The 27,531-nt window shown below is 36.4% G+C and overlaps 1 protein-coding gene across 5 annotated transcripts in view; it reads right to left on the bottom strand.

The window, feature by feature from the left end:
* The window catches only part of VMP1 (vacuole membrane protein 1), a 139,109-nt gene that overhangs the window by 98,926 nt on the left and 12,652 nt on the right, over positions 1-27,531 (bottom strand). For 3 of the 5 annotated variants that reach the window (XM_021703977.1, XM_021703976.1, XM_021703974.1), the window contains exons 2-5: positions 17,217-17,318; positions 14,767-14,902; positions 13,380-13,470; positions 11,843-11,953 (exon numbers count right to left, since the gene is read on the bottom strand). In XM_021703977.1, the coding sequence (XP_021559652.1) occupies positions 11,843-11,953; positions 13,380-13,470; positions 14,767-14,902; positions 17,217-17,292 (414 nt within the window). In that variant the 5' untranslated portion in view covers positions 17,293-17,318. Of the gene's footprint in view, positions 1-11,842; positions 11,954-13,379; positions 13,471-14,766; positions 14,903-17,216; positions 17,319-27,531 lie in introns of those variants that run through there. The other 2 variants (XM_044921390.1, XM_044921389.1) reach the window with 1 other exon arrangement.

Genomic DNA, 27,531 nt, shown 5'->3' on the forward strand with positions numbered 1-27,531 from the left:
TTGTGAGTTCGAGCCCCACATTGGGCTCCATACTGGGTGTGAAGCCTACTTAAAACAAAATTTAAAAAAAGAATGAAAGCATTCTATTAACACTTCTTGTCTCATACTCTTACTTTGATTTCAATATAGCTATGTAAGGTTCTTCTTGGTTGACATTGAATGGGCTCATCTTTTTCCATCCTTTTACTATTAATTTCTATGTATTCATATTTTATGTATGTAGTTTGTGTAAAGCAAAGTTAAATATTTTTTAAAAATATTTTATTTATTTATTTATTTGAGAGAGAAACAGAGAGAATGGGTGAGAGACAGAGAGCACAAGCTGCAGAGAGAGGCAGAGGGAGAGGGAGAAGTAGACTCCCCACTGAGCAGGGAGCCAGACGTGGGGCTTGATCCCAGGACCCTGGGACTGTGACCTGAACCGAAGGCAGACACTTAACCAAATGAGTCACTTAGGTGCCTCCGTTAAATATTTTTTTACATTTATTTGTACAACAGGAAGAAATATCTATTCCACTTATATTTATATAATTATTGATATATTTGGATTTAAATCTACCAGCAATGGTTACTATTCATCCTGCCTGTTTTATGTTCATTTTGTCCTTCTTTGCCTTCTTTTGGCTTGGTTTTTTGTTTGTTTGTTTTTTTCTTTTTAAGTAGGCTCCATGCACAGCATGGAGTCCAATGCAGGGCTTGAACTGACGACCCTGAGATTAAGACCTGAACGGAGTTCAAGAGTTAGATGCTTAGCTAACTGAGCCACCCAGGTGCCCTTGGCTTGGTTTTTTAAAAATTACTCAATTTTTGGGGTGCCTGGGTGGCTCAGTCAGTTAAGCCTCGGACTTCTGATTTCGGCAAGTGTCATGATCTCAGGGTTGTGAGATCGAGCCCTGTGTTGGGCTCCATGCTGGGTGGAGAGCCTGCTTAAGATTCTCTCCCTCTCCCACTGCCCCTCCCCACTGCCCATTCATATTCTTTCTCTCAAAAAAATAAATAAAATAAACAAATAAAAATAAATTTTAAAAACTATAATTTTTACCTGCCCCTATGATAGTTATATATTTTTGTAGTGCTTACTCTTTTTTTTTTTAAAGATTTTATTTATTTATTTGACAGAGAGAGAGACAGCAAGAGAGGGAACATAAGCAGGGGGAGTGGGAGAGGGAGAAGCAGGCTTCCCACTGAGCAGGGAGCCTGATGTGGGGCTCGATCCCAGGACTCTGGGATCATGACCTGAGCCGAAGGCAGATGCTTAACGACTGAGCCACCCAGGCGCCCCATGTAGTGCTTACTCTAAACAGTATAAGTCCTTGTTTATTACATGTTATATAAATTAATATCTTGCCTTTAACAGGGCAATGCAAATACCTTAGAATAATCTTCAGTAATTTCAATTACTACAATCTGATTTGTAGATGTATTTTAATTCTCTTTATATATTTTAATCTCTCAAGACATTATCATTACCATCCATCTTAATTTAAATTTATCCATATATTTATCCTTTTCAATACAGGGTTTCAATACAGAATCACTGCGCTTCAATCAGAATCACTTTCCTTTGATTCAAAGAACACCTTTTAGTATTTCCTTTAGAGAATGTTTGCTAGTATCTTTACAGTTCACAGGTTACTTTGAGTATAGAATCCTGTTGTTAGCTATTTTCTTTTTTTTTTTTTTAAAGATTTTATTTATTTATTTGAGAGAGAGAGAATGAGAGACAGAGAGCATGAGAGGGAGGAGGGTCAGAGGGAGAAGCAGACGCCCCGCTGAGCAGGGAGCCCGATGCGGGACTCGATCCCGGGACTCTAGGATCATGACCTGAGCCGAAGGCAGTTGCTTAACCAACTGAGCCACCCAGGCGCCCCGTTAGCTATTTTCTTTTAGCCCTTTAAAGATACCATTCCAGGGATGGCTGGGTGGCGCAGCTGGTTGGGCCTCCGACTCTTGGTTTTGGCTCAGGTTGTGATATCCGGGTCATGAGATTGAGCCCAGAGTTGGGCCCAGTGCAGAGTCTGCTTGGGATTCTCTCTCCCTCTGCCTTTCCTGCTCTTGTGCTCTTTCTTTCTCAAATAAAAAATAAATTTTTGGGGTGGCTGGGGGGGGCTCAATCGGTTAAGTGGCTGCGTTTGGCTCAGGTCATGATCTTGGTGTCCTGGGATTGAGCCCCGCATCGGGCGTCCCTGCTCAGCAGGGAGTCTACTCCTCCCTATCCTTCTGGCCCTACCCCCCGGCTCATGCTCTCACTCACTTGCTTGCTCTCTAATGAATAAATTAAAAATCTTTTTAAAAAAATGCATCTTTCAAAATAAAAAAAAGATACCATTCCACTGTCAGCTGTTGACTTCTCAACAAAATCAATGACAGCAAGAAATCAGGCTTACTGGAGTTTCTTTGACGATACCATGCTCTTTTTCTCCATTTCTTTTTATTCTGGACATTTTTCTCTGGCCTCTTTGGCAGTTTATTAGTCCTGTTTTAGCTATGTCTACTGAAAGTCCAATAATAGAGTTCTTAATGTCAATTATTATGTTTTTTTTCAATTCTAGAATTTCCATTTGGCTTTCTTTTATAGTCTTCAATTCTCTGCCAGAATATTCAAACTTGTCTTTTATTACCTTGAACACACTGCTTTTAGATTAAAATACATGTATAATAACTTCATTAAATGAATCCCCTGTGGATCTGTTCCTATTATTTCTTTGGATTGATCAACTATCTGGTCTCCTCAGATATCTGATTACTTTTGACTGAGTGCTGGATTTATATATGAAAAAAATATAGTTAAGGTGAAGCCTAGGATGATTTTATTTTCCTTCAGACTTAAGAGTTAAGCCTGAGCTTTAGTCCCTATAAGGGCTAATTTATATCGAATCCATCCTTACCTTTAAAGTATGGCCTCTTAGGGTTCCAATGCAAAGCCTGCAGGTTTATCAAGGCATATCATTGTCCAGTATCACCTCTCAAGGCTTCCTCTTTAACACTAAGGTTGGCCTTGTAATTCTTTGCTTTTTGTTTTTTAATTTCTATGATACCTTTAAACAGATGTTTTTAAATTTTATTAACCTTTTAAAGATTCTTTCATGAGAGAATTGATCCAAATTGCCTAACCTATCATCACTGGAAATGTAATAATGATCAGTGGTTTTCAACTATGCTGACACACTGTTGCATTATAAATCAATTGTGGGAAATGTTGCTTATAATTGTTTAAGAATAGAGGCGCCTGGGTGGCTCAGTCGTTAAGTGTCTGCCTTTGGCTCAGGTCATGATCCCAGGGTCCTGGGATCGAGCCCCACATCGGGCTCCCTGCTCCGCGGGAAGCCTGCTTCTCCCTCTCCCACTCCCCCTGCTTGTGTTCCCTCTCTTGCTGTCTCTCTCTGTCAAATAAATAAATAAAAACTTTTTTAAAAAAATAATTGTTTAAGAATAATAGCTAAAATATGTAAAATGAAATGACTGCTCTTTAAATAAAATCAGAGTAAGAATAATGATAATAGTAGCTATCATTTCTTGAGGACCTTATACTAGCCACTGAACTGAAAAGTGTTCATGTGTATTTCATTTAATTCTCAAAACAGGCTTATGCAATAGGTACTATTATTATCATTCCCATTTTCAGTTGAATAAACTAAGGTTTAAAAGTTAAGAAACTTGCCAAATATCACAGCTAGTAATATTTGATCAAGCATTCAAACCCAGCTATTTGACACTTAATATGCCTTATCACCTTCCATGATAGGAATGAAAGATTTTAGTCCCATAACAAAATCACCTTCAATCACTTGCATATTCCTGAATAATAAAGAAAAGAATGGAATTACAGCATTATATCTGAAACTGGCCATGCCAAGAAGTATGTCCTACCTGTAAATATTTATGTTACAACAGAAAGAAAAGCTAAGAACTGTTAAACTAATTAATGAATATGGAAAACTATTAGGAAAACTTATTTTCCATTAACTAGTATTATGTAGGTGTAAATACAGATAAGTAATAGAATACATCTTTAATCTAAGTAGAACTTTTTGAGAGTTTCATATTTATCTAGAATAGAATTTGCAAATACAGTACCGTACATTGATTGTATTAGCAATGCCACCTAGTGGCAGCCAAATATAGACATACTTTAAAAAGTTCTAGAAGAACTTGAAAAAAGTTCTAGAAGAGTGGTTCTTAACCTGTTATGGCTTACAGTCTTTGGTGAATGTAATTTTATGGGTCCCTTTTGCCAGAAAGATGCATATTTGCAAAGACACATAACAACATGTATAATTTCAGGGCACTAACAGACCTCCTGAAGTCCATTTGTTGACTATTACAATTAATGGAATAAACCAACTAACCTAAAGGCCCAACTAACTCCCCCTGACCCTTGAGAAAAAAAATCCATTCACTTTCCCTTCCTTTACTCTCTGGTTAGTAATCAGTAATCCTGCGTAAACAGTATCTAACTTTTCCTTTGTGGCTAGATATCTGTTCTCTGAAAACTACTAGATTTCCAGTTTTCAAATCAATTTACAAAATTTAATGGTAGCCCAAATTAGTCATTTTTCTCCATTGATTTTCATTAAATTTAATGTGGATCAAACAACTCTTCTACTTCTGATGTTTAAAGAAGTAATAAACTTCAGGGCATCTGAATTTATAACTTCAATTATACCTAAAATAGAAATGAAATTATTGATTAAAAAACTTAAAAACCAAGACAATTTTTCAATTTTATTTATTATTTTTTTAAGTAGGTTCCACACCCAATGTGGGGCTCGAACTGACAATCCTGAGATCAAGAGTCATATGCTCTACTGACTGAGCCAACCAGACGCCAAGATAATCTTTCCATTTTAAAGGCAGATATACAGGTATCTAATATTGTAGGAAATATAATAACACTCTGAGATCACCATTTAGTTGTACAATGAGTTATAATTACCTAAATGAAACTTTTAAAAGAGGTAACTTTCATACTGAGAAGAACCTAATTGGGAAATTTTGCTTATTTTAAATAGGAAAAATTTCCCTATTTCATTTTTTTTTGTTTTTTTTCCCCCTATTTCATTTTTAAGCCACGATTTTTAGTAAAGAGTACTATGATGAAGAATGAATTATGGGGCACCTGGGTGGCTCAGTCGTTAAGCGTCTGCCTTCAGCTCAGGTCATGGTCCCAGGGTCCTGGGATAGAGCCCCACATCGGGATCCCTGCTCAGCAGGAAGCCTGCTTCTCCCTCTCCCTCTCCCCCTGCTTGTGTTCCTGCTCTCCCTCCCTGCTCTCTCTCTGTCAAATAAATAAATAATCTTAAAAAAAAAAAAAAAAGGAATTAAATCTTTTCCTTTTGCTAAATTTGGTTTTTCACCTATTTTACTACAAATTATTATCAAAAGGATAGTTAAATTTCTGACCAGACTACTCTCCTCACATGGTCACTTGTTTTCTTGATTGAGGAGTTATATATGTATATAGAAAATGTGTCAGTTTCATTAGCACAAAAATATATGACATGAGAATGTTAGTATCACATCCCTATGTGAGAATAAAGGCTCATAAATGAAAGGAGGTGTAATTAGGACTTTCCAAACACAATCACACTTCACAGATACAAGGAATGAGGAGTGGTGATCTATAAGGATAAACTCTGTTGATCATCTATCACCAAGAAAATGTTAAGTTTTAAAAACATAAATTATTTAGAATAGCTTCTTAAATACCACAGAGCAAATTTTTAAACCTTTATTTGATTCTGCTTTTGCTTCTGGTTTCCTCGCTATTTTATCTGTTCTATAACTACAAAGTTTACAAGTGGATAGTCTATACTTATTTAGTAATTTTTTTCCTCCACATCTGATACCCTATTGGTTATTGACTACCTTCCTCTTGGGAGTACTACGTAAGATAATTCACATAAAGTGTTGAGCACACAGCCTGGCATATAGTAAACATTCAGTAATTGTTAGTCTATCATTCAGGATAAGCTATAATAACAAACAACCCAAATTAAGTAAATTAACAAAGTTTATTTCTCCCTTACTATACATACCCATCACAGGATGGTAAAGGGAATCTGCTCATTATAGAGTCTCAGGCTCCATCTTCATAACAATGGGTAGGTGAAAGAGTATGACAAACCCTGCAGCTTCTGCCAGGAACCAATAGTTACCACTTATGCTCACATTTCATCGGTCAAAGCAAATCTATGGCTGGAGTTAAATACGATGGAATGCAAAATCTCCCCAAAGGTATGTATACCATAAAAATAAATACCAAATAAGGATTAAAAAAGAATAGAATCGACTTCAGTTAGTATTACTAGACAAGGACAATGATAAAGTTTGCTATTGTATTAACAGTAGTAGTAACAGTGGTGTTAACTTCTTGCAATCTGACTGACGTCCATCTCAACCAGGCAATTGAAAAATAAAGACCGGTGACATTTTGTATTTTCCTTTTGCTCAACTTCCCTGAAAATTATTTTTTGTAGATGCTCATTTTTCTTCATATGCCCTGTTACACTTAAGGAATCCTGGAAGGAAAGCCTATGTCTAAATGAAAAGGTCTAAAAACTAAAGATAATCTGGTCAAATGGAAATGTCATATACTGAGTCTTTCTATTTCTTTTTAACAAAACCTTTACATATTGAATTTGTTTGCTAGATTGGTCTTTCGCCCATTTCTGATCATTATTGTCTAAAAAAGTGTTTATTTATTTATTTATTTGATGGGGAGAGAGAGAGAGCACAAGCACGAGCGCACACAAGCAGGGGAGTGGCAGAGGGAGAGGGAGAAGCAGGCTCTCCACAGAGGAGTGGAGCCTGATGCAGGGCTCAATCCCCAGACTCTGGGATCATGACCTGAGCCAAAGGCAGATACTTAACCCACTGAGCCACCCAGGTGCCCCTAAAAAAGTGTTCTTTCGACAACACTGATGCATGATAAAACTCTGAGCAAACTAGGAACAGAGGTGAGCTTTATCAACTCAATAAAGTACATTTGCAAAAAACCTACAGCTAACATGATATTTAATGATGAGAAACTAGAGGCTTTCCCACTAAGATTGGGAACAAGGCATGATGTTCCCCCATCACTCCTATTTAGTATCATACTGCAAGACCTAGCTAATGCAGTAAGAAAAGAAAATGAAAGGGTATACAGATTAAGAAATAAAACTGTCTTTTTTGCAAATGAGATGATTATCAATGTAGAAAATCCTAAAGAATAAATAAGTCCTGAAACATTGTCACAGCAAGGTTGCAGTACACAAAGTTAATACACAAGTCAACTGCTTTCCTATATACCAGTAATTAATATACACAATCCATGAATCATGCCCCTAGGTAATTACCCAAATGAGCTGAAAACTCATATACACACAAAAACTTTGCATATGAATGTTCATAGCAGCTTTATTCATGATTGCCACAATATGGAAATAACTGTGATGTCCTTCAATAAGTGAATGAATAAACAAACTCTGGGGTACATCCAGAAAATGGAGTATTATTCAGCATTAAAAAGAAATGAGGTGGGGCACCTGGGTGGCTCAGTTGTTAAGTGTCTGCCTTCAGCTCAGGTCATGATCCCAGGGTCCTGGGGTCGAGCCCCGTGTCAGGCTCCCTGCTCGGCAGGGAGTCTGCTTCTCCCTCTCCCTCCGCCTGCTGCTCCCCCTGCTTGTGCTCTCTCTCTCTCTCTGTCAAATAAATAAATAAAATCTTTTAAAAAAAAGAAAAAGAAATGAGGAAGCAAGTCATAAAAAGACATGGAGGAATTTCTTTTTTTTTTTTTTTTAAAGATTTTTATTTATTTGACAGAGAGAGAGAGTGCGGGGGGGAGGGGCAGAGGAAGAAGCAAGTCCCTGCTGAGCAGGGAGTAATTTTAAATGCATACTGTTAAGTGAAAGACGCCAGGCAGAAAAAGACATATAATGTGTAAATCCAACTATATGACATTTTGGAAAAGCCAAAACTTACAGAGACAATAAAAGGATCAGTGCTTACTAAGGGTTTGTGGGCGGAGGAGAAGTGGAAGGTGGGAATAAATAGGTGGAACACAGGCAATTTTTAGGAAAGTGAAACTATTCCATATGATACTATAATGGAGGATACATCACATTATGTATTTGTCAGACCCATAGAACTGTAAAGCAAAAAATGAATGCTAATGTAAACAATTGGCTTTAGTTAATAATATAACAATATTGCCTCCTCAATTGTAACAAATGTACCATACCAAAGTAAGATGTTATTAACAGTGAAACTATCATCATGTTGTACATCTAAAACTAATATATTTCATGTCAATTATACCTCATTTAAAAAACAAAACGAATCACAGGGGAAGCTGTGTGTGTGTGTGTGTATGTGTATAAAATGGTACATGGAAACTTTATCCTCTCTGCAACCCTAAAACTGGTCCAAAAATAAAGCAAGAACGCAAGCAAAGCAAGCCAGCCAGCTACTCAGAAGGAAGGGAAGGAAGGAAGGGAAGAGAGGGAAGGGAGGGAGGGAGGGAGGGAGGGAGGAAGGAAGGAAGGAAGGAAGAGGGGTGCAGGGGTTGCTCCATTGGTTAAGCAACCAACTCTTGGTTTTGGCTCAGGTCATGACCCCAGTCAGGGTCGTGAGACTGAGCACTGGGCATGGAGCCTGCATAAGATTCTCTCTCTCCCTCACCCTCTGCCCTGCTTGTGGGCATGCTCTCGAAAAAGAGAGAGAGAAGGAAGGAAGGAAGGAAGGAAGGAAGGAAGGAAGGAAGGGGAGTTCTTAGTCCTTTGCAAATTTCCCTTTTTTTCTGTCCAATCACTGACACCAGCAACCCATTTGGATCAGGTGAAGATCTCACCTATCTTGCAATATAATTACAGCAACCTTTTATTTTATTTTATTTTTTTTAAAGATTTTATTTATTTGACAGAGAGAGACACAGAGAGAGAGGGAACACAAGCAGGGGGAGTGGGAGAGGGAGAAGCAGGCTTCCCGCGGAGCAGGGAGCCCGATGCGGGGCTCGATCCCAGGACCCTGGGATCATGACCCGAGCTGAAGGCAGACGCTTAACGACTGAGCCACCCAGGTGCCCCTATAGCAACCTCTTAAATTTCTCTTTTTAGATACTTATAATACATACTGAATACACAAGTGAACACAACAGTTTTCTATTCAGTTAATGGTATCAACATCTACTCACTCAAGTCAAAAACCAACAGTTAACTTTGGCTCCTTCCCGTGTAACTAAGTCACAACATCTTTATAATTGTACTAATCACATTTCTCTAAGATTTGTCCTGTTTCATCCCAATGCTAATACCACTCCAACCACTCTTCTGAAATATTAAAAAATTTATGCCATCTTTTGGCATCATTCTGCTTGCATTCTTTCTGCAAGTCCTTTTTCGTAATCTCCCCTCCTCTCCATACTTCCTGCTACCTCTAAGGAAGCCTCTGTCTCTCAGAAGGATTATTGTAACTGCCCATCTTCTTTCTCTCCCACTTTCAATCTATCTACCACACTACAGCCAGTACCATGTATTCAAAATGAGGATCTGGTTGTTTTACTTGTATTTAATTTTAGCACATTTAAAATAATTCTAGGGGCACCTGGGTGGCCAAGTCAGTTAAGCGTCTGCCTTTGGCTCAGGTCATGATCCCAGGGTCCTGGGATAGAGCCCCTTGTCGGGATCCCTGCTCGGCGGGGAGCATGTTTCTCCCTGTCCTCCTGGTTTGTGCTGTTTCTCCCTCTCAAATAAATAAATGAAATAAAATAAATAAATAAAATCTTTAAAAAAAAATTTTTTTAATGAAATAATTCTAAATACTCACAAACAAAAATCAAATTTACTTTGTGGCCTGATCCACTCTGGACCCCAGGTTATTATTAGCAGTGATAATGCCACAAAATTTTTACTTATTTGTTCAGATTTATTTATTTATTTATGAGAGAGTGCATAAGGAGGAAGGGGCAGAGGGAGAGGGACAGAGAAACTTTAGCAGGCTCCATGCCCAGTGTGGAGCCATACCCAGGTGCCCCATCAGAAAACTTTTATATGGCTCTTATGTATAACGCAACACAATTTCAGATGTTCCTTGGTTAAATCTTTACACTTGCTAAACTAGTATAACATATACAGTACTGACTTTAATGAGAGTATAATATGTTCCTTCAAATAGCTCTTGAAGAATTCCTTCTACACTTATGAAAAGCCTAACCACACTCCATTAAATCTGCACTGATCCCCCAGCAGAACTACTTAATTTATGGAAGAAAAGACTTAACTTTTCACTCAAATGAATTTTATAATAAATGATTATTTGTATGTTTCTAAATTCTTTACTGGATACATGGATCAATGGAACTAAAATAATAATGTTTCACATCAAGACATTTTATAAATGTCATTTTATAAAGGTTTCTCATGGATATGAAAAGAAACAGGAAACATAAAACCCTTGTTTCAAATTTCTTTAACTTATTCTACAATTTCTAAGTTTCTTTTAGAATCCCTTTTAAGATTTGGCAGAATCTGCTACCTGAGTTGCTTTTTGGACACTTCTAAATTAATCAAATGCTACAAATGAATTCCTTAATCTGGTTTTCCCAAGGAATCTCAGAGGAAAGGTCTAGAAAAGAACAGAAGGTAACCTATAAGCTGTAATTCTTTCTTTTCCCTTCTCCCTCAACCTCTAATATAGCATTATACTTCTAAAACTCTAATTATTAAAGAAAAACTAATATGGATTAGTTCTCTGAGATTTATGTCCCTATTTGGGATAAAATCAGCAACCAATCACAAACAGAATTCTAAAATTTGAGATTTTAAAGTCTATAAACTTGGAGAAGTTATGAATTACAGATCAATTCTCAAATTATTCTTCAGGCCATTAATTCAGCAGCCTTCTGAACAATCATCCATTAATACTTATCTTCCCTGCTTCAGAAATGACTTCATTAAAGCATAAAGATCAGAAGTGTTTACCGTGTTGAACTTTATTTGGCAATCAGTACCACTGTGACACCTTTTCACCTGTCTTTCCCCAGTGGAGATCAAGCTATTTCAAATATGGAATTGTTTTCAATTCCTCAGGAACAGGAATAGAGTGAAATAAGAGAGGCATCCAGGGCACAAAATTTAATGAAACACTCACTCATCAAGCCCATATTTACATGACCCTGAAAGTGCCATTTAAATTCTGTGCCCTAGATGTCTTGCTCATCATCCCCTGGCCCTAGCTCTGCTATAATTTCAGTACATTTGGAAAACCTACCTTTTATCTCTCTAATTTCATAAGTAAAATAGTATTTTTAGGAGTGGTAAATTTTATATTTTGATTTAAAAGGACTTAAGAAAGCTTTTAATTCTACATGCATAATACTTCATTAATCACAATCAGTAAGAACACCAAAATGACTACCCTGGTGTGTATACGTGGTGTTCAAGGACACGAGGGAAGACACCAATTCTCATTTGCTGATTAACAGAGAAAGTAAACTGTTCAAATTAACTCTAAGCCTTACATGGAATTTTGTACATTTAAAGAACTCCAACTATTAAAACAACAATTGCATAAGCAAAAGAACCATTATTCCAAAATCTGGAAGATAAAAAACATTTCCTGGCTGAATTAATTTAAGTAAACAATCTCATCTGCCCAAAGGTTTTTCCCTCTTCTCTTTTTAAATCCTCAACCCAAAAGGAAAAACAAAACAGAATTCTAAATCAAACCTAAAACACTGATTTGAGGATGAGAATGCTTCTAAAATGCAAAGGTAAGTAAATAAAAATCTTAGAATTTTAACTTCTGAAGTAAAAGTACCAATTAAAACATCTCTTTCAATCTTGCTTATTGTTATTCTTACCAGATAAAGGAGGAAGGTGTGCAGCCCTGTTCCAAGCCCAACAGAAGACAAAATTCCTAAGCCTATCCAGTAGGCATACAAAAGAAATTGTTTCTCTATACGTTGCACATACTGAAAAACAAAAAGGATACAGTGAAAAAAAAAACCCAACAGATTTGTTTAACAAAAATGTTATTTATCACCTACAATCAAAATAAAACAAACCAACTAAAATAAGTTTCTAGTAGGAAGAAAGCATTAAGAGTAAAAACCCTTTCAAGAGACCTAATTCTTTTTATATGTGATGGCAGAGAGGCAAAAAATTAATCTAATTGTAATAAAGCTCTTGTGTTTAGACCTTTAAAGTCCTACTACTGCAAATTTATAGGAAAAACACAAACTACTAATAAGATACCTATGAGAATAAAAGTTTTAAAGATATCTGAAAGTTACAAAGACTCTAAGAAAGCATTGTAATAAATAGTGGTGAGGGTGGGGCACTTATTTATATATTTGTGAATGGAATATATTTTTGTTTATTCAAGTAAAAAATGGAATAAAATTATTTTTGTATGTTTAAGACCAAAACGCCTTTTTTTTTTTTAATTATTTATTTATTTATTTGACAGAGAGATAGCTAGAGCAGGAACACAAGCAGGCGGAGTGGGAGAGGGAGAAGCAGGCTTCCCGCCGAGCAAGGAGCCCGATACGGGACTCGATCCCAGAACCCCGGGATCATGACCTGAGCCGAAGGCAGACGCTTAACGACTGAGCCACCCAGGCGCCCCAAAACGCTTTTTAAACAAGAGCAAGCTGAATGAAGTCCACTGAGGTATGGACTTGTTGGAGGCATTCCAGACACTAGATTCTAGGCTCTCACACTGGCAAGTAAATTCATCAAAACAGTTCCTTACAAACTCTTAATGACACACACAGATTTCTTCAAAATATTTAAAAGAAATGCATTTAAAACTATAAAAACTTCTCTGCGACTAGAGGTTAACTGCCTTAAAAAATAAAACAATACCACTTTTAGAACCATTTCCTATTAGAATACATTAATGTTTTACTATTTTAACAAAAGTTATTAACAAAATGTCCTATTTTCCTTTCAGTTATGTTGTACTTACAGACTACAGGCAAATGAACTTCTCCCTTTTTATACATATAAAACCTAACCTTCAATCTAGGATGAATATTATCTGTTTGGATGGATCACAGAAGAGTGTTATAGAAAATATGAAGTCTTTGGTGCTGATTAAAGGATTCATGCTATTCTGACTAAACACCATCAGGAAAGTTACATTTGAATCCTTGAAAATAAAAATGATATATGCCAAATATAAATGCTCAGCAGCCATGAACTGCCACAAGAATATTTTTAATATTTGGTCTTAAAAGAAAGACAGTAAGATATCAGTTATGAGATAAAGTTAAAAAACAAAACCAAATCTAAAAATGTGGAGGGTAGAAATTTGATCAAACCCACAATAGTTCCATTTTGAAACTGTTTGGGAGGTACGAGGTACAAGAACAGAAAAGCTGCTGAACCTCTTACCTGTTGATGTGCTCCTTCAACATAATACGTAGCTATAAGTACAGCAAGCAGCAGTAAAAAAGACACCACAATGCTTTGACGATGCCATAATCTTAAAAACAATTTAAAAACAAAAATAAATGAAATATCTCACAGGATTTATCACTCCCAAAACAAGTTCTTGTTGAAGCATTTAGGTTATATAGCATAGCTATAGAATCAGTTCTTTTGGGCTGAACTCTTCTGTTCTTAAACACGATGGTCTCTTGGGGTATAGAAGGAGGTCAAGAGAAGATACATGGGTATAGAACATCCAATTTCTTATCATAAACCCTACGGTAGCCTTTCTCTTACCCAAAAGACTGATTTTGTTTACATCCCAACTTCTCACTGGGAGAGGCATTATAATATAATGAAAAAAGCACTGGCCTTCAAGTTAGAGGACCTGGGTCAGAGTCCCTAAGTATTGACTTAGAGTGAGACACTTAACCAATCTGATTCTGTTTCTTCTTTTTAAAATCATAATACAGGTGACCACAACATGGGTCAGAACTGCTCAGGACTAAATGTGGATTTTTTTACAGTATAGTACTGTAAATGTATTTTCTCTTCCTTATGATTTTCTTAATATTTTCTTCTCCCTAGCTTACTATATTATAAGAATATAGTACATAATATATACACAAAGCTTCTGGTCAAAAGTAGGCTATTAGTAGTTACGTTTTTGAGGAGTCAAAAGTTATACATAGATTTTTCAACTGTGTGGGGGTTGGCACCCCCAACCCCCATGTTGTTCAAGGGTCAACTATAATCATATATTTGTTTTACTAGTTTCAAAGAGTTGCTTTAAGGACCAAATGAACTGAAAAATGTTACAAAATGTTTTATAAACTGTAAGTACAATAAAACCGTATGCTATTATTAAAGATAATAACTTAGAAAGGCAAGCCCAAAATGATAAGGCATGCAAAAGTTCAACTTGCTCTTTATGGTATCTGAAACAGGGCTTATAAGTACTAAACTTAAAGATAGAACACATTTCCATGGCAGAGTCCTTTTTCATTGGCTCAAATTATCAGTAAAAGTGCCACGTATTCTGAACCCTGTCCTACTAAAGAATCAGTATCTAATGTACACAGGCCCAATTTCCCCTAGAGGTAAAGCCAGAAAAAAAAAAAAAAAATCTCATCTCCTATGTTCTCCTTTGCATAAAAGATTCAATGTGAGACAGGGGTCAACTGTAATAATCCAGTTAGCAAATAGCAGTATGTTCCCCTAATCTATTTTTCTCCAAACTACAGAAAGGAAAATAAACATGTTTAATTAATTCATTTTGAAAGAGCAGTTGGTAGAGTAGAATGTTAAAGATTTCTAAAATTAGTAAATAAGGTAATGGAAGACTCTTTACTTTGAGGTCCATTCCTTCAAGATTACTAGGATTTCCAGAGAAAAATACTGCAAGGTAATGAGTGGCTGTCTCCACAGGACAATATTCTGCCTTTCTTCCCGATCCCTCCTCTTCTTTTCATTCATTGAAGAGGGGTCTGAAAAACATTAGCGCAGAAATTTAAACAGAATGTCCACTTTTTCCAGTCACTTTCAAAATTTATCTACTTTTCCATCCCACATTTGAAGGATACTTGCATATTAACCTCAAAAAACAAGAAATGTGTTCACATGATAAGTCTTAGACAGGCTAGGTGATTCTGCTCTACTCTGAGAACGATTTTTGCAATTATTTTACTGTCAGGACACAAGTTTCCTTTCTTGTATGTTACTGGGATACTAAGTTAGCCCACCTTCTATGAAGGGCAATTAGTATCATATCACAGAACAAAGTGGTTTACAGTTCAAAATAGGAAGGCGAACTGTTTGGTTCCAAATCCTGGCTACAAGTCATGTGACCTTGGGCAAGTTAGTTAACCTTTCTCTGTCTCAGTTTTCCCTTCTCCAAAATGAAGATGAAAATAGTACTTACTTTTTTAGGGTCACTGCAAAGATTAAATGAGTTAATGTATGTAAAGCTTTCAGAAGAGTGACAATTAATAAGTGTGTAAGTGTACAATTAAGGTCATTATCAAAATTACAAATGCATATACCCTATAACCCAATAATCCCATTTCTAAGAATGATTAGGTATGAGGTGAAATGTCTCTTGTACAAGTTTATTCAACACAATGTTACTTGTCTAAGCAAAAGATTATAAACAACTTAAATGTTAACAGCAGAAGACAGAGGAGTGATTAAAGTATGGTATACTCATACAATGGGATACTAAGCAGCCATAATGAAGAAGTTCTTCATGTACAATTATAGCACAATCACTAGGAAATATTAAGCCAAAAAAACCCCCAAAAACCACAGTACAGGAGAGTAAATGTGTCATACTAACATTAATTTTAAATTCCAAGGGGGTGGGCAGCAGGGGAAGAATACATAAATGTACAAGCTTTTTAAAAGAAAGGAAAGAAAAAAATAACATGCAAAAGCTCCTAATATGAAGAGACTATATGACATATGCATGCCTATCTCTGAATCCTGAAACTCGTGGTGAAATGATATAAAATTTATCAATAATCAGAGTAACCAAAAGTCAGATAAGTGCTGCAAAATGTGTTCTGCAAGGCAATGTAGTGATCAAGACAAAGAGAAACTACTATTTCAGAAGGCTTGCACTTCTTCCAATATAAGAGAATGTCTATGATATCACCATGCTAGAGTATTATTTGCAATATGTTTGAGATGCCAAACAATTTAGAAGTCAAAAAGAAAACCATTACTTCTGTTAAGTGGAAAATCTTTCATTGTCCTTTAAACACATTAAGGAAAGTTCCTACTTGAACCATCTATGTTAAAAAAAGCTGTAATTTTCAGGGCTTTTTTTTTTTTTTTGGTAAATGTATGAATAAGAGTCAAATATACTGAAATTTACCACAAATTCCAAATTCGGTGAAAATATAAATTTGTCGCAAATGAAAAATTTTAAATAAACCCACAATGATCACATTTTTTTTTGATATTTGTGTATTTAGGACTAGTGTAGTAAGTAACTTTATAATTTACTTCTAAAGTTACAAAATAGCATGATAAAACTGAGCACCAAACAATACCAAATAAATACTTACCACACCGTAAGATTAACAAATAATAATCTTGTACCTAGAACACTGCGGATATGACTGTGACTCGGCTACTTCTGCTATCACTACCAAAAATCACCATACAGGCGCTGGCCCATAATTTCATTTACTATGAGGAGTAAACAAAAGATAATTAACAGTAGTCCCCCCTTATCTGTAGGGAACATGTTCCAAGACCACCAGTGGATGCCTGAAGCCGCACACAGTACTGAATCCTATATATATGTTTTGTCCTGTATCTATATAGCTGTGATAAAGTTTAATTTATAAATTAGACAGCAAGATTGACAGTGGCAATTAATAATAAAACAATTATAAAAATATACTGTAAGTTATGTGAATGTAACTCTCAAAGTGTCTTACTGCACTGTCCTTCTTGAGATTACATGATATGATAAAATGCCTATGTAATGAGATGAAGTGAAGTGAATGATGTGGGCATTGTGACCTGGCATTAGGCTATTACTGACCTTCTGAAAAATAGATGATTCTGTTCCTGGACTGCAGCTGGCCACAGGTAACTGAAACCGTGGAAAAAGAAAATGCAGACAAGGGGCAGGGGGGGACTTCTGTAATCTTATATAAGATACACAAGAATCTTATTTTCTTATTATATTAACAAAAGACAGTAAATATTAGATATATTTCTATTTTACCGCAATGAAAAGGATATCATTTAAACCTGCACATCTTCTCCCTCCAAGCCACCATAATTTACCTGTGAAGTTTCCATTATATTGTTCTTTGTTCATTGCTACACGTCTCTGGTCACAATTTTTTCCATTCTCTGCCATTTCATAGATCAATAACTCTTGAGGAGCTAATAAAGCAAAATAAAATCCAAAGACATGTTACATATTCTGCTTTGCATTTATGGCTGAACAGAACTGAGAAACAACATGGTAGTTATATTCTGCATGCTATCTGAATAATGTGTTTACACTTTCATCTTCTCTTTTATAATCAAGATATGAATAATTTGTATAGAAACTCTAATAGAAGTAGTAAAAATATAAAAGCCATGTAGTTGTAAACCTTTTTCAGTCATTCTAGTGATCTTCCAGATTAAAATTTGGAGGCAATTTGTCCACTGCAGAAGGATATAAAATACTAGCAACTTCAAATATTGATAAGCTATAATATCTTAAGTTTTTTGGGGGCGGGGGGGAAGGCAGAGGGAGAGAGAGAATCTATTTTTTTTTTTAAAGACTTTGTTATTTATCAGAGAGAGAGAGAACACAAGCAGGGGGAGTGGCAGGCAGAGGGAGAAGCAGGCTCCCTGCTGGGCAAGGAGCCCAATGTGGGACTTAATCCCAGGACCCCGGGATCATGACCTGAGCCGAAGGCAGATGCTTAACCGACTGAGCCACCCAGGTGCCCTGAGAGAGAGAATCTTAAGCAGGCTCCACGCCCAGCATGGAGCCCAATATGGAACTCGATCTCACAACCCTTGAGATCATGACCTGAGACAAAATCAAAAGTCGGATGCTTAACTGACTGAGCCACCCAGGCGCCCCTGAAGTCTTTCTGAGTCATAATTTAATATTATACACACTACTCAAATTTTACCAGTCTTTCACCATTCTTCTAGCATTATTAGAAAAAAATGGATTATACTACCAAACATGTCAAAAATGTTGATACAGATCGAAGACCAATTTTATTTAGGAAAAAATTTTACTGAAAAAAAAAATATGGGCCTAAAAAAATAAAAATTATAAATGTCTAAGATATGTTAAATGTACTCTTTATATCATGCTTCATATTACATGTATAGGTATAAATTTTTACTTTTAAATCCCTGTATTACAACATATAAATTGTGCTGACATAATTATTCTACACAAAAACACCAGATTGCCTATAACTGTTATCATTCTTTCAGGTGTTAGTAAAGCAAATCTTTCTACTCAAGAAGCACAGTACTTCAGGGTGCCTGGCTGCCTCCTGATTTCGGCTCAGGTCATGATCTCAGGGTGCTAGGACTGAGCTGATTCTCTCTCTCCCTCTGCCCTCCCCGCCATGCTCACGCATTCTCTCCCTCTCAAATAAATCTCTCTTTTTTAAAGATTTTATTTATTTATTTGACAAAGAGAGACACAGCGAAAGAGGCAACACAAGCGGGGGGGGGGGGGGGAGAGGGAGAAGCAGGCTTCCCAAGGAGCAGGGAGCCCGATGCGGGGCTCGATCCCAGGATCCTGGGATCATGACTTAAGCCGAAGGCAGACGCTTAATGTCTGAGCCACCCAGGTGCCCCTCAACTAAATAAATCTTAAAAAAAAAAGAAAGAAAAGAAAAAGCACAATACTTTGATCAAGTCTGCAGTGCAGTCCTTAATACACTCTGAATGTGCCAGGAATCCTGCTAGACCTATATTCAGCTGATTACAATATGATATGGTCATGGATTTAGTGTTCCTATAGTTCGTTAGTTGGAACTATTTTATTCCTTAACTAAAATTTTAACTGTAATTACCACTTACAAAATATATGCTTTGTAAAGGAAAATAAGTGAAAGACTACATATAAAAAGACTGAGCAAAGAGCATACATTCATCACTTCAACAGAAGGTGTCTTCTTTAGACACAATTCATTTGTGGACACCTTTGTTTTCTTGCCATCATTTCTCAATAAGCAAATAAACATATCAAGAAATAAAGTACAGGTTTCCATTAGCACAGATGGATAGCCTGGAGTAGATGATTATTAAGATTTAAAGTTTGAAAATCTTGATTTGCATCCCAGATTTGTCACTAACTCGTGGTGTGACCTTGAGCAAATCTCTTTTTTTTTTTCTAGATCTTTTCTTTTGTTTACTTGTTACTGTCTTTTTAGATTTTATTTTTCAGTAATCTCTACACCCAACATGGGGCTCATACTCACAATCCCAAGATCTAAGAGTCACATGCTCTACCAACTGAGCCAGCCAGGCACCCTCAGATCTTGATTTTCTGATCTACAAAATGAGAACAAATTATCACTGTCACAGGATTGGTAAGGATGAAAGAGTGCGTGTACGTGTGTGTGTTTGGACATGCATGTGTATAACCACATCAAAAGGGCAGGAGGTATATGAAGCGGTAAACTGCCTACACTAAAGAAACTACTTCATTGGTACATGCCTGACTGATACCATTTCAATGATGTTAGTGTCTTTCATTCAGTGCTTATTTAAAAAATTCTGGAGCCTGTACCAGGCTCTGAAGACATAAATATGAATAACACAAGCTCCTTGTCCTCCAAAGGGTTCTTTCTTCTGACAGGGAAGCCAGATGAGCACAGGACTTCACTTAAAATGAAATAGATATACAGTATCTAACTTAGTGGGAAGAAAACAGGTTTTTGGAGTCTAACAGAACTGGATTCAAACTCAAACTTCTATGAGCTTGGACAAATTTCTAAATCTCTCTAAACATCAGTTTCTTTAACCTGTAAAATAGAGATAACATGACACATATCAAAGGGTTGCTATGAAGATCAAACAAGGTAATCTATATAAAATACTAATAGGGACGCCCGTGTGGCTCAGTCGGTTAAGCGTCTGCCTTCGGCTCAGGTCATGATCTCAGGGTCCTGGGATCGAGCCCCGCATCGGGCTCCCTGCTGAGTGGGAAGCCTGCTTCTCCCTCTCCCACTCCCCTTGCTTGTGTTCCCTCTCTTGCTGTCTCTCTCTCTCTCTGTCAAATAAATAAATAAATAAATAAATCTTAAAAAATAAAATAAGGGCGCCTGGGTGGCTCAGTTGGTTAAGCGACTGCCTTCGGCTCAGGTCATGATCCTGGAGTCCCGGGATCGAGTCCCGCGTCGGGCTCCCTGCTCATCAGGGAGTCTGCCTCTCTCTCTGACCCTCCCCCCTCTCATGCTCTCTCTCTCTATCTCATTCTCTCTCTCAAATAAATAAAATCTTAAAAAAAAAATAAAATAAATAAAAAAATAAAATAAAATACTAACACATTATCTCACCTTTCATATGAACTCAATATATATACTAGCTGTAATGATGAGGAAGAAAGTACAGGAGCAATTATGGGAGCTCAGAGTACAGTACATTCAGAAGAGTTCATAAAAGCTGGAAATTTGATTCTGCAAACTTAAGTCATACTCATGTGAAGATGTTTTCAAAAGATACAGTCCAAGCAATTACAAAAAAAGATAAATGAAGTTATTTTGTGAAAATCTCTAAAACCAGAGCATCAAAATAGGTTCATAAAATGTAAATGTTCTCCACAAATCATGCTTTCTGGGCTTTATTAATAAAATTAACTGAGGATATTGAAGTGGACCATATAATAAAGGAGTGTAGGATTTTCTATCTTCTAATCATTTAACTAGAAGCCATATTTAAGTTCTGTAAAAACTTAAAACTGGTACATTCATATTAAGCCAAATTCTATAGGCAATTTTTTTTCAGAGATGAACAGCCTATTCACCTATATCACAATAAATAAAATGTAATTAATTTGTGGCAAAAAGATGAACAAGTCACAAAGGGGCATGTGTGTTACGAAGAAAAAATTCTAAAACTTGTCCCTCTGTAAAACATTGTGATAATTGACCTCATTTCCCCAGGCTTACTCTTTTCTGTAGTATCATCTTTTTTTTTTTTTTTAAAGATTTTATTTGTTTATTTGACAGAGAGAGACACAGCGAGAGAGGGAACACAAGCAGGGGGAGTGGGAGAGGGAGAAGCAGGCTTCCCGCGGAGCAGGGAGCCCGATGCGGGGCTCGATCCCAGGACCCTGGGACCATGACCTGAGCCGAAGGCAGACGCTTAACCAACTGAGCCACCCAGGCGCCCATCTGTAGTATCATCTCTAAGAGATAAAAACTTTTGGGTGCTTGAGTGGCTCAGTCGGTTGTCTGCCTTTGGCTCAGGTCATGATCCCAGGGTCCTGGGATCAAGTCCCACATCACGTTCCTTGCTCAGCAGGGAACCTGCTTCTCCCTCTCCCTCTGCCTGCCCCTCTCTCTGCTTCTGTCAAATAAATAAAATCTTAAAAAAAAAAAAAAGATAATAACTTTTATCCAAAACAACTTGAGCCCATTTGAGTCCTTACTTATAAGAATGGTATTATGCAATTGTTTGAAGATGTTTTTAAAGATATTGCAACAGGAATTTTCATCTGAGCAAACAATGTGTTCTTACACAATATGTTAAAAGAGAACAGCTTACTGACATTTCCTACTCAAAAAATTCTCTGGAAAACAAAATAGTCTGGAATTTTGTTTTGTAAGAAATAACCAAGGGAACTAAGTTATTTTCTTTTAATAAGTCTACTTCTTACAACAAAATAAGTTCACAGTTTTGAAAAACTTTTGCCATTCCCAAAAGAACTATAAAGCCAAACATGCAAAGAATCACTTGTGTTCTAAATAGTTAAGCTTATAAAAGCATCAAAACTTTTTTGCATTTTAACCATTTTTGAAAATATTTTATACTATTCCTTGTCTTTTTTTTTTTTTAAGATTTTATTTATTTATTTGACAGAGAGAGACACAGTGAGAGAGGGAACACAAGCAAGGGGAGTGGGAGAGGGAGAAGCAGGCTTCCCGCGGAGCAGGGAGCCCAATGTGGGGCTCGATCCCAGGACCCTGAGATCATGACCTGAGCCGAAGGCAGACGCTTAACGACTGAGCCACCCAGGCGCCCCTATTCCTTGTCTTTTAAAACTCCCTTGAAAACACCCTCATTTCCTTTGTCCCCATCTTCCTCAATCACATATACACTTTGCAAAACTGGAATGTCCCTGGAACAACCTGCATCCTTATGGTCTGTCTGACCAGGTGAACATAACTGGAGATAAACTACCCAACTGCACAGCTACTTTAAATTCACGCACTCTCTCCTCTCTGAAAGTAAATAAAGTCTTTAAAAAAATTTTTTTGGAAATCTATTACGAAACAATGTCAGTCAGATTCCTAGGCGTGGGGATAAATCCAAAGCATTCCTAGCTTATTTAAAGGACTGAAATCTCCTCTAACAGGAATCTAGCACATATTCTTGACATCCAATGTAGCTTACTTTGCAGTGAGAGTTGTAATATCAATTTTAATAGCATGCAACTAAGTTAAGATTTATTTTTAAGAATGAAACTGTTAAAATAAACTCTATAGGTCTGTGGATAGGATTAGAAGTCAGAAATAGGAAAGAAGCATAACTCAAACATCAAATAATAATTTTCATCGTGAAAATATATCTAGATATAAGGAATGCTTTAAAAGGTTGCAACTAGCAAGTTTTAAACACAGGTGAAGCATTTAAAATGAAAGGCTGATATTAAGACGTGTGGGGTCTTTTGTTTCTGGCAGAAGTGCTGAGAAAATACTGCCAAAATCAGCTCACAAAGGTTTTTTGTAGGTTGTACATCTACTGCTAAGACTATAATATTTCATTCATTTTAAACATTAGCTACACTTGTAATGCAAAAACAATGTGAAACTAAATTACTTTGAGTTCCCTAAAACAACACAGAAAACATTTATGGATGACATGAAAAAACAACTCCCAGAGTAATATCAGTTAGTGGAGAATTTAACAAAATGAAAAGGAAAAGAGGAGTGATGAAGTCATTGGCTCTAATTTTCTTGGCCACTGTATTCCAAAGTAAAATGAACACACTTCCTTTAAAAAAAAAAATCATTTATTCAAGGGATTCTACTTTCTCATAAAAATATTAACTCAGCTTTCTCAATAATGCACACTGTTCTTCATACAAGTCATGCAAAGACAGCCAACTTGAGTATTTCTTGCTTTCAGAAGTGTGTATACTTAGACTATTTAGTACATTCATTCACAGACTACTTCAAAACAGCGTATTTTTCTAAAACTGTTATGATTAAGAAATTGTAATTTATTATTGAAAACTTAATAAATAATCTAAGCAAACAGTAATAAATATATTTTGACCAGTGAGGCTTTCATATAGTTTTCCACTTGTGCAGGGGTAAAAAGCCAAATTCAAACACCATGCACAGTATCAGTGACTATTAGATCATCTGACTGTAAGAGCCAGAGATTATCACATGGTTGGGCAGTGTAAAAGTATGTTCTCTGAAAATTCATTATTTGAATAAGAATATATGAAAAAAAAAGTCCTTGAATCTTTTTGAACTTTTTAAAAAGATTTAATTTATTTATTTTAGAGGGAGGGGGAGGGGGAGGTGCAGAGAGAGAGGGAGAGAATCCTCAAGCAGCTTCTCCACTGAACACAGAGCCCGACATGGGGCTCGATGTGGGGCTCAATCCCAGGACCCTGAGATTGTGACCTGAGCCGAAATCAAGAGCCAGCCACTTAACCGACTGAGCCATCAGGTGCCCCTCTTTTTGAACCTTCTAAAGTCTTGGGGAATTAGACAAATTAAAACCTCAAGTTTAGGATACAATTTAAATGCATTCAAAATCGCAATGTAGGGGCGCCTGCGTGGCTCAGTCGTTAAGCGTCTGCCTTCAGCTCAGGTCATGATCCCAGGGTCCTGGGATCGAGCCCCGCATCGGGCTCCATTCTCAGCGGGAAGCCTGCTTCTCCCTCTCCCACTCCCCCTGCTTGTGTTCCCTCTCTCGCTGTGTCTCTCTCTGTCAAATAAATAAATAAAATCTTAAAAAAAAAAAATCGCAATGTAACTCCCAATAATGGTTTAGTAGGTTATGAGGGTATATATTTCTGGCCTAAAATGTCCCTCAACTTAATTTAGTGAAGTGTAAAATACATTACACAGTCTTCTAGTTGTTGAAAAGGTCATTGCTCCAGATCTAATTTTTAATTAGATAAAATTTTAAGTAAAAATCCCTATTTTAAAAAGATAAAACATAAAGGACATTTTAGGGACCCCCCCTTTTTGAGCATTTCACAGATTTGGGGGGAATGTTTATCTCTCATTTCCAATATATAAAAATATGATTCTATGTTCCTTTGGGCAAAAACATGACTTTATTTTAATAGAGAAAATATGTAAATTGTAAAATTACAGCTTGAAAAATCCCATTTCTCCTTTTCTCTCAATCTACTAAACGTTCAATCAGTTTTTCATAACCAATGCAATCTTAGCAAAACATTTTCACCAAAAAGATGGGGGAGTAATGTCAAGAATTAAAACACTAAAAGGAGTAACATTCCAAAGTTGGGAGATTCAGCTAACTGTGAGACCTTGGGAATGTTACTCCACATTTCTGAATCTCTCTTTCTGCATCCAATTATCAGGCACATAAAGTAAATTACTGCCATAATTTTCTTTCTATTCTAACAGTCTAAGAATTCTACCTAGCCCAAGGTTAGGGTTTGGATTTATGCCACAATAACTACTCTGTGTAGTGATTAATAGTTTACATACAGACTTGCTAAACTGATACTAACAACCCTTTGTAGGGAACAGTTATTTTAATCCTTACCTTCTACAAATGAGAAATTTAAGGGCTGGATGGGCCCTAAATTGCAATTCAGCAGCATATAAATGGCAAAGTGAGAGTTCCACCTCACGTTTCCACATCCAAATTCAATGTTCCTTCTACTACACAAAACAGTCTAGTGAGAGTCCTTTCAATTCTCACCAAGGAATTGCGGAGTCACAGAAAAAATAAAATGATAACAAAGTAGTTCCAAAAGTTTAGCATGTTCTAGTATTTCTAAACAGTTCCCATCAGTAGAATTAAGAGAACACTCCTCTTTGTTGATTATCACGAACAGACAAATAATGGGACTGTCATTAAAACTGATGACTTCACCTTTACTTCTTTCAGTCATTTCTTTGTGGGTTTTTACTGTTTGTGTATTTCTGACAAAATTTCAAATTCAGATTGCTTAACAGACTCCCTACTTTACTGCCCCTAAATACCTGGGGAATATAAACTAGCCCATACAAGTCATTAATAAGAGAATAAGTTAAATCACAGAATATTTGCAAATGACAAAGGTACACATTTCAGATTATTTAAATCAAAATGAAGGACTTGATACAGATAATTCTAAGTTTTATGATCTATGAAACAGATTTTTTTTATTATCCACAGTTTGGAAAAATACTAGAACTTGCTATATGTTATCCATCCATTGAAATGGTAGTACTGTTCCCACTACACCCATTAAGATGGGTAAATGGAAGTAACTGTTGGTATTTTTTGGTCATTTAACATTAAAGAGACCAGAATGACCTACAGCACTTTCTACATTGAACTGTCATTCTTTGCCAACTTTAAAGGGTATTTTGGGTTTCATTTTCTCTTAAATATTAAATAGCTTCCTGAAAATAATCATTTAGGGACCTCCACTTCTATCTTAAGAAAATTAGAACCTACTGAGTAGATAAAGTATGGTGTCATTATGTGTAGCAATGAATTCTTAGCATCCAAATGGCTTCAAGATAGGGTTTTATAAAATAATAAACTAAAATACTGCACATGGAAAAATGTAAATTAAACTTTTCAGTAACATTTACTATGTGATGTCAGGTACATGTACTAGGAAGTTTGAGGGTTCCTTCCTCTCCATAAAAACTGGACCCTGGATTGGACATATTCTTTGAGAAATCACTGGTTTCACAAAGGGAAGAGGCAGTCTCCATGGTCCCCTCTATCTCGCCAAAAAAATAAGTAAACTACACAACAGATCCAGAGAGACTGAATGGTCTAAGAGCTAGGTGGTTGTGAGGGATGGTGGGAAAAGAAGAAAACCTGAGCAGTAGGAAGGAAACTGATAGGAGCAACCAGCAATTGAGAGGGCTCAAGCTACCCTGAGAAAAGATTCTGAGAGCAACATCCTTGTAGGAAGACTGAATTGAAGGTGAAAAGCTGTATTAGCGACTTTTCCTTTGGGCAAAAACCCATGAAGAAAAACAGAATGTCACCTCAAAATATTGATTACTTTGAATTAAAGGCACTTTTAAGAAATGGCACTCTGTTTTTTAAAATGGACACTCTGACTTTCCTTTTTCTTCCTGAAAGCAAGAAATAAAACTCTCATGTAAAAGGTAGCCTCCCTGTACTAGGAAGAAGGAAGACATTCTTATCACCAGAGATGGGAACTTGGGGCTGATAAATCTGTACAAACAAACTTTGTTAAATTAACCCATATCTTCCTAGTTATTTCTTCACCATTTACTACCTCTAGATCAAACTTCTTTGTCTTGTCAATTCTTCATAAATTTATTGTTTCTTGGTCTAAAAGGTATAAAAGCGTCCTGCTCTGGTCACTTCTTGGGGTCTTCATTCTCTTGAAGGTTCCCATTTACATGTGAAAAAAAATAGTAAAGTTTGTATGCTTTTCTCCTATTAGTATGTCTTTTCTTAATTAAACTATCAGTTTCATTCCCAGGTCCAGCAGGAGATCCAAAAAAGATAGAGAATATTTCCTCTGCTATAACCACAAGGGCCACTAATGTAGTCCCAAGTCAGAGTTGCCTTTCTAGCTCTCAGCAGAAGTAGAAGTAAACCCTCTTTGTAAATTAGGTCTGCTGGACTCCAACAGAATAAGATCAATCAATAAACTCACAAAAGTTCCAGCAAACAAGCCATTATCAATATAGACCCCTCCAATTGGCCCCACCAATCCCCTACTTCTTCAGGACAAGAACCACAGATATCAGAGATTCAAGTATAAATTAAGTATATTATAGAAGAGCTATGTATAAAATGTTTACAGAACAAAGGATGCAATTACAAAGATGAACACACAATAAAAACTATCACACCTGAATAGATTTGAAGGAAAGAAAAACAAATGGAACTTCTAGAAGTAATAACTGTTGAAATTAAAAGGCAATGGACGGATTAAATGCATGGATCAAACACAGATGAAGTGAACTGGATGAGCTATCCAGGGAATTTATTAAGAACGCAGCAGAGATAAGATGGAAAATATAAGCAAATAAGAGACACAGAGGACAGAATGAGAAGGTCTATTATTTCTTTAATTGCAATCCCAGAAGAATATAAGGAATGGGAGAAATGTAAATTCAAAAAGATAAAGACCTAAAATTTCCAAAAATGAGTCCATCAATCTAGGAAGTAAAATATATCCCAAGTAGAACAAATATAAATAAAT

Source organism: Neomonachus schauinslandi, chromosome 15 (genome assembly GCF_002201575.2).
Source record: "Neomonachus schauinslandi chromosome 15, ASM220157v2, whole genome shotgun sequence".
In the NCBI taxonomy this organism is placed as follows: Eukaryota; Metazoa; Chordata; class Mammalia; order Carnivora; family Phocidae; genus Neomonachus; species Neomonachus schauinslandi.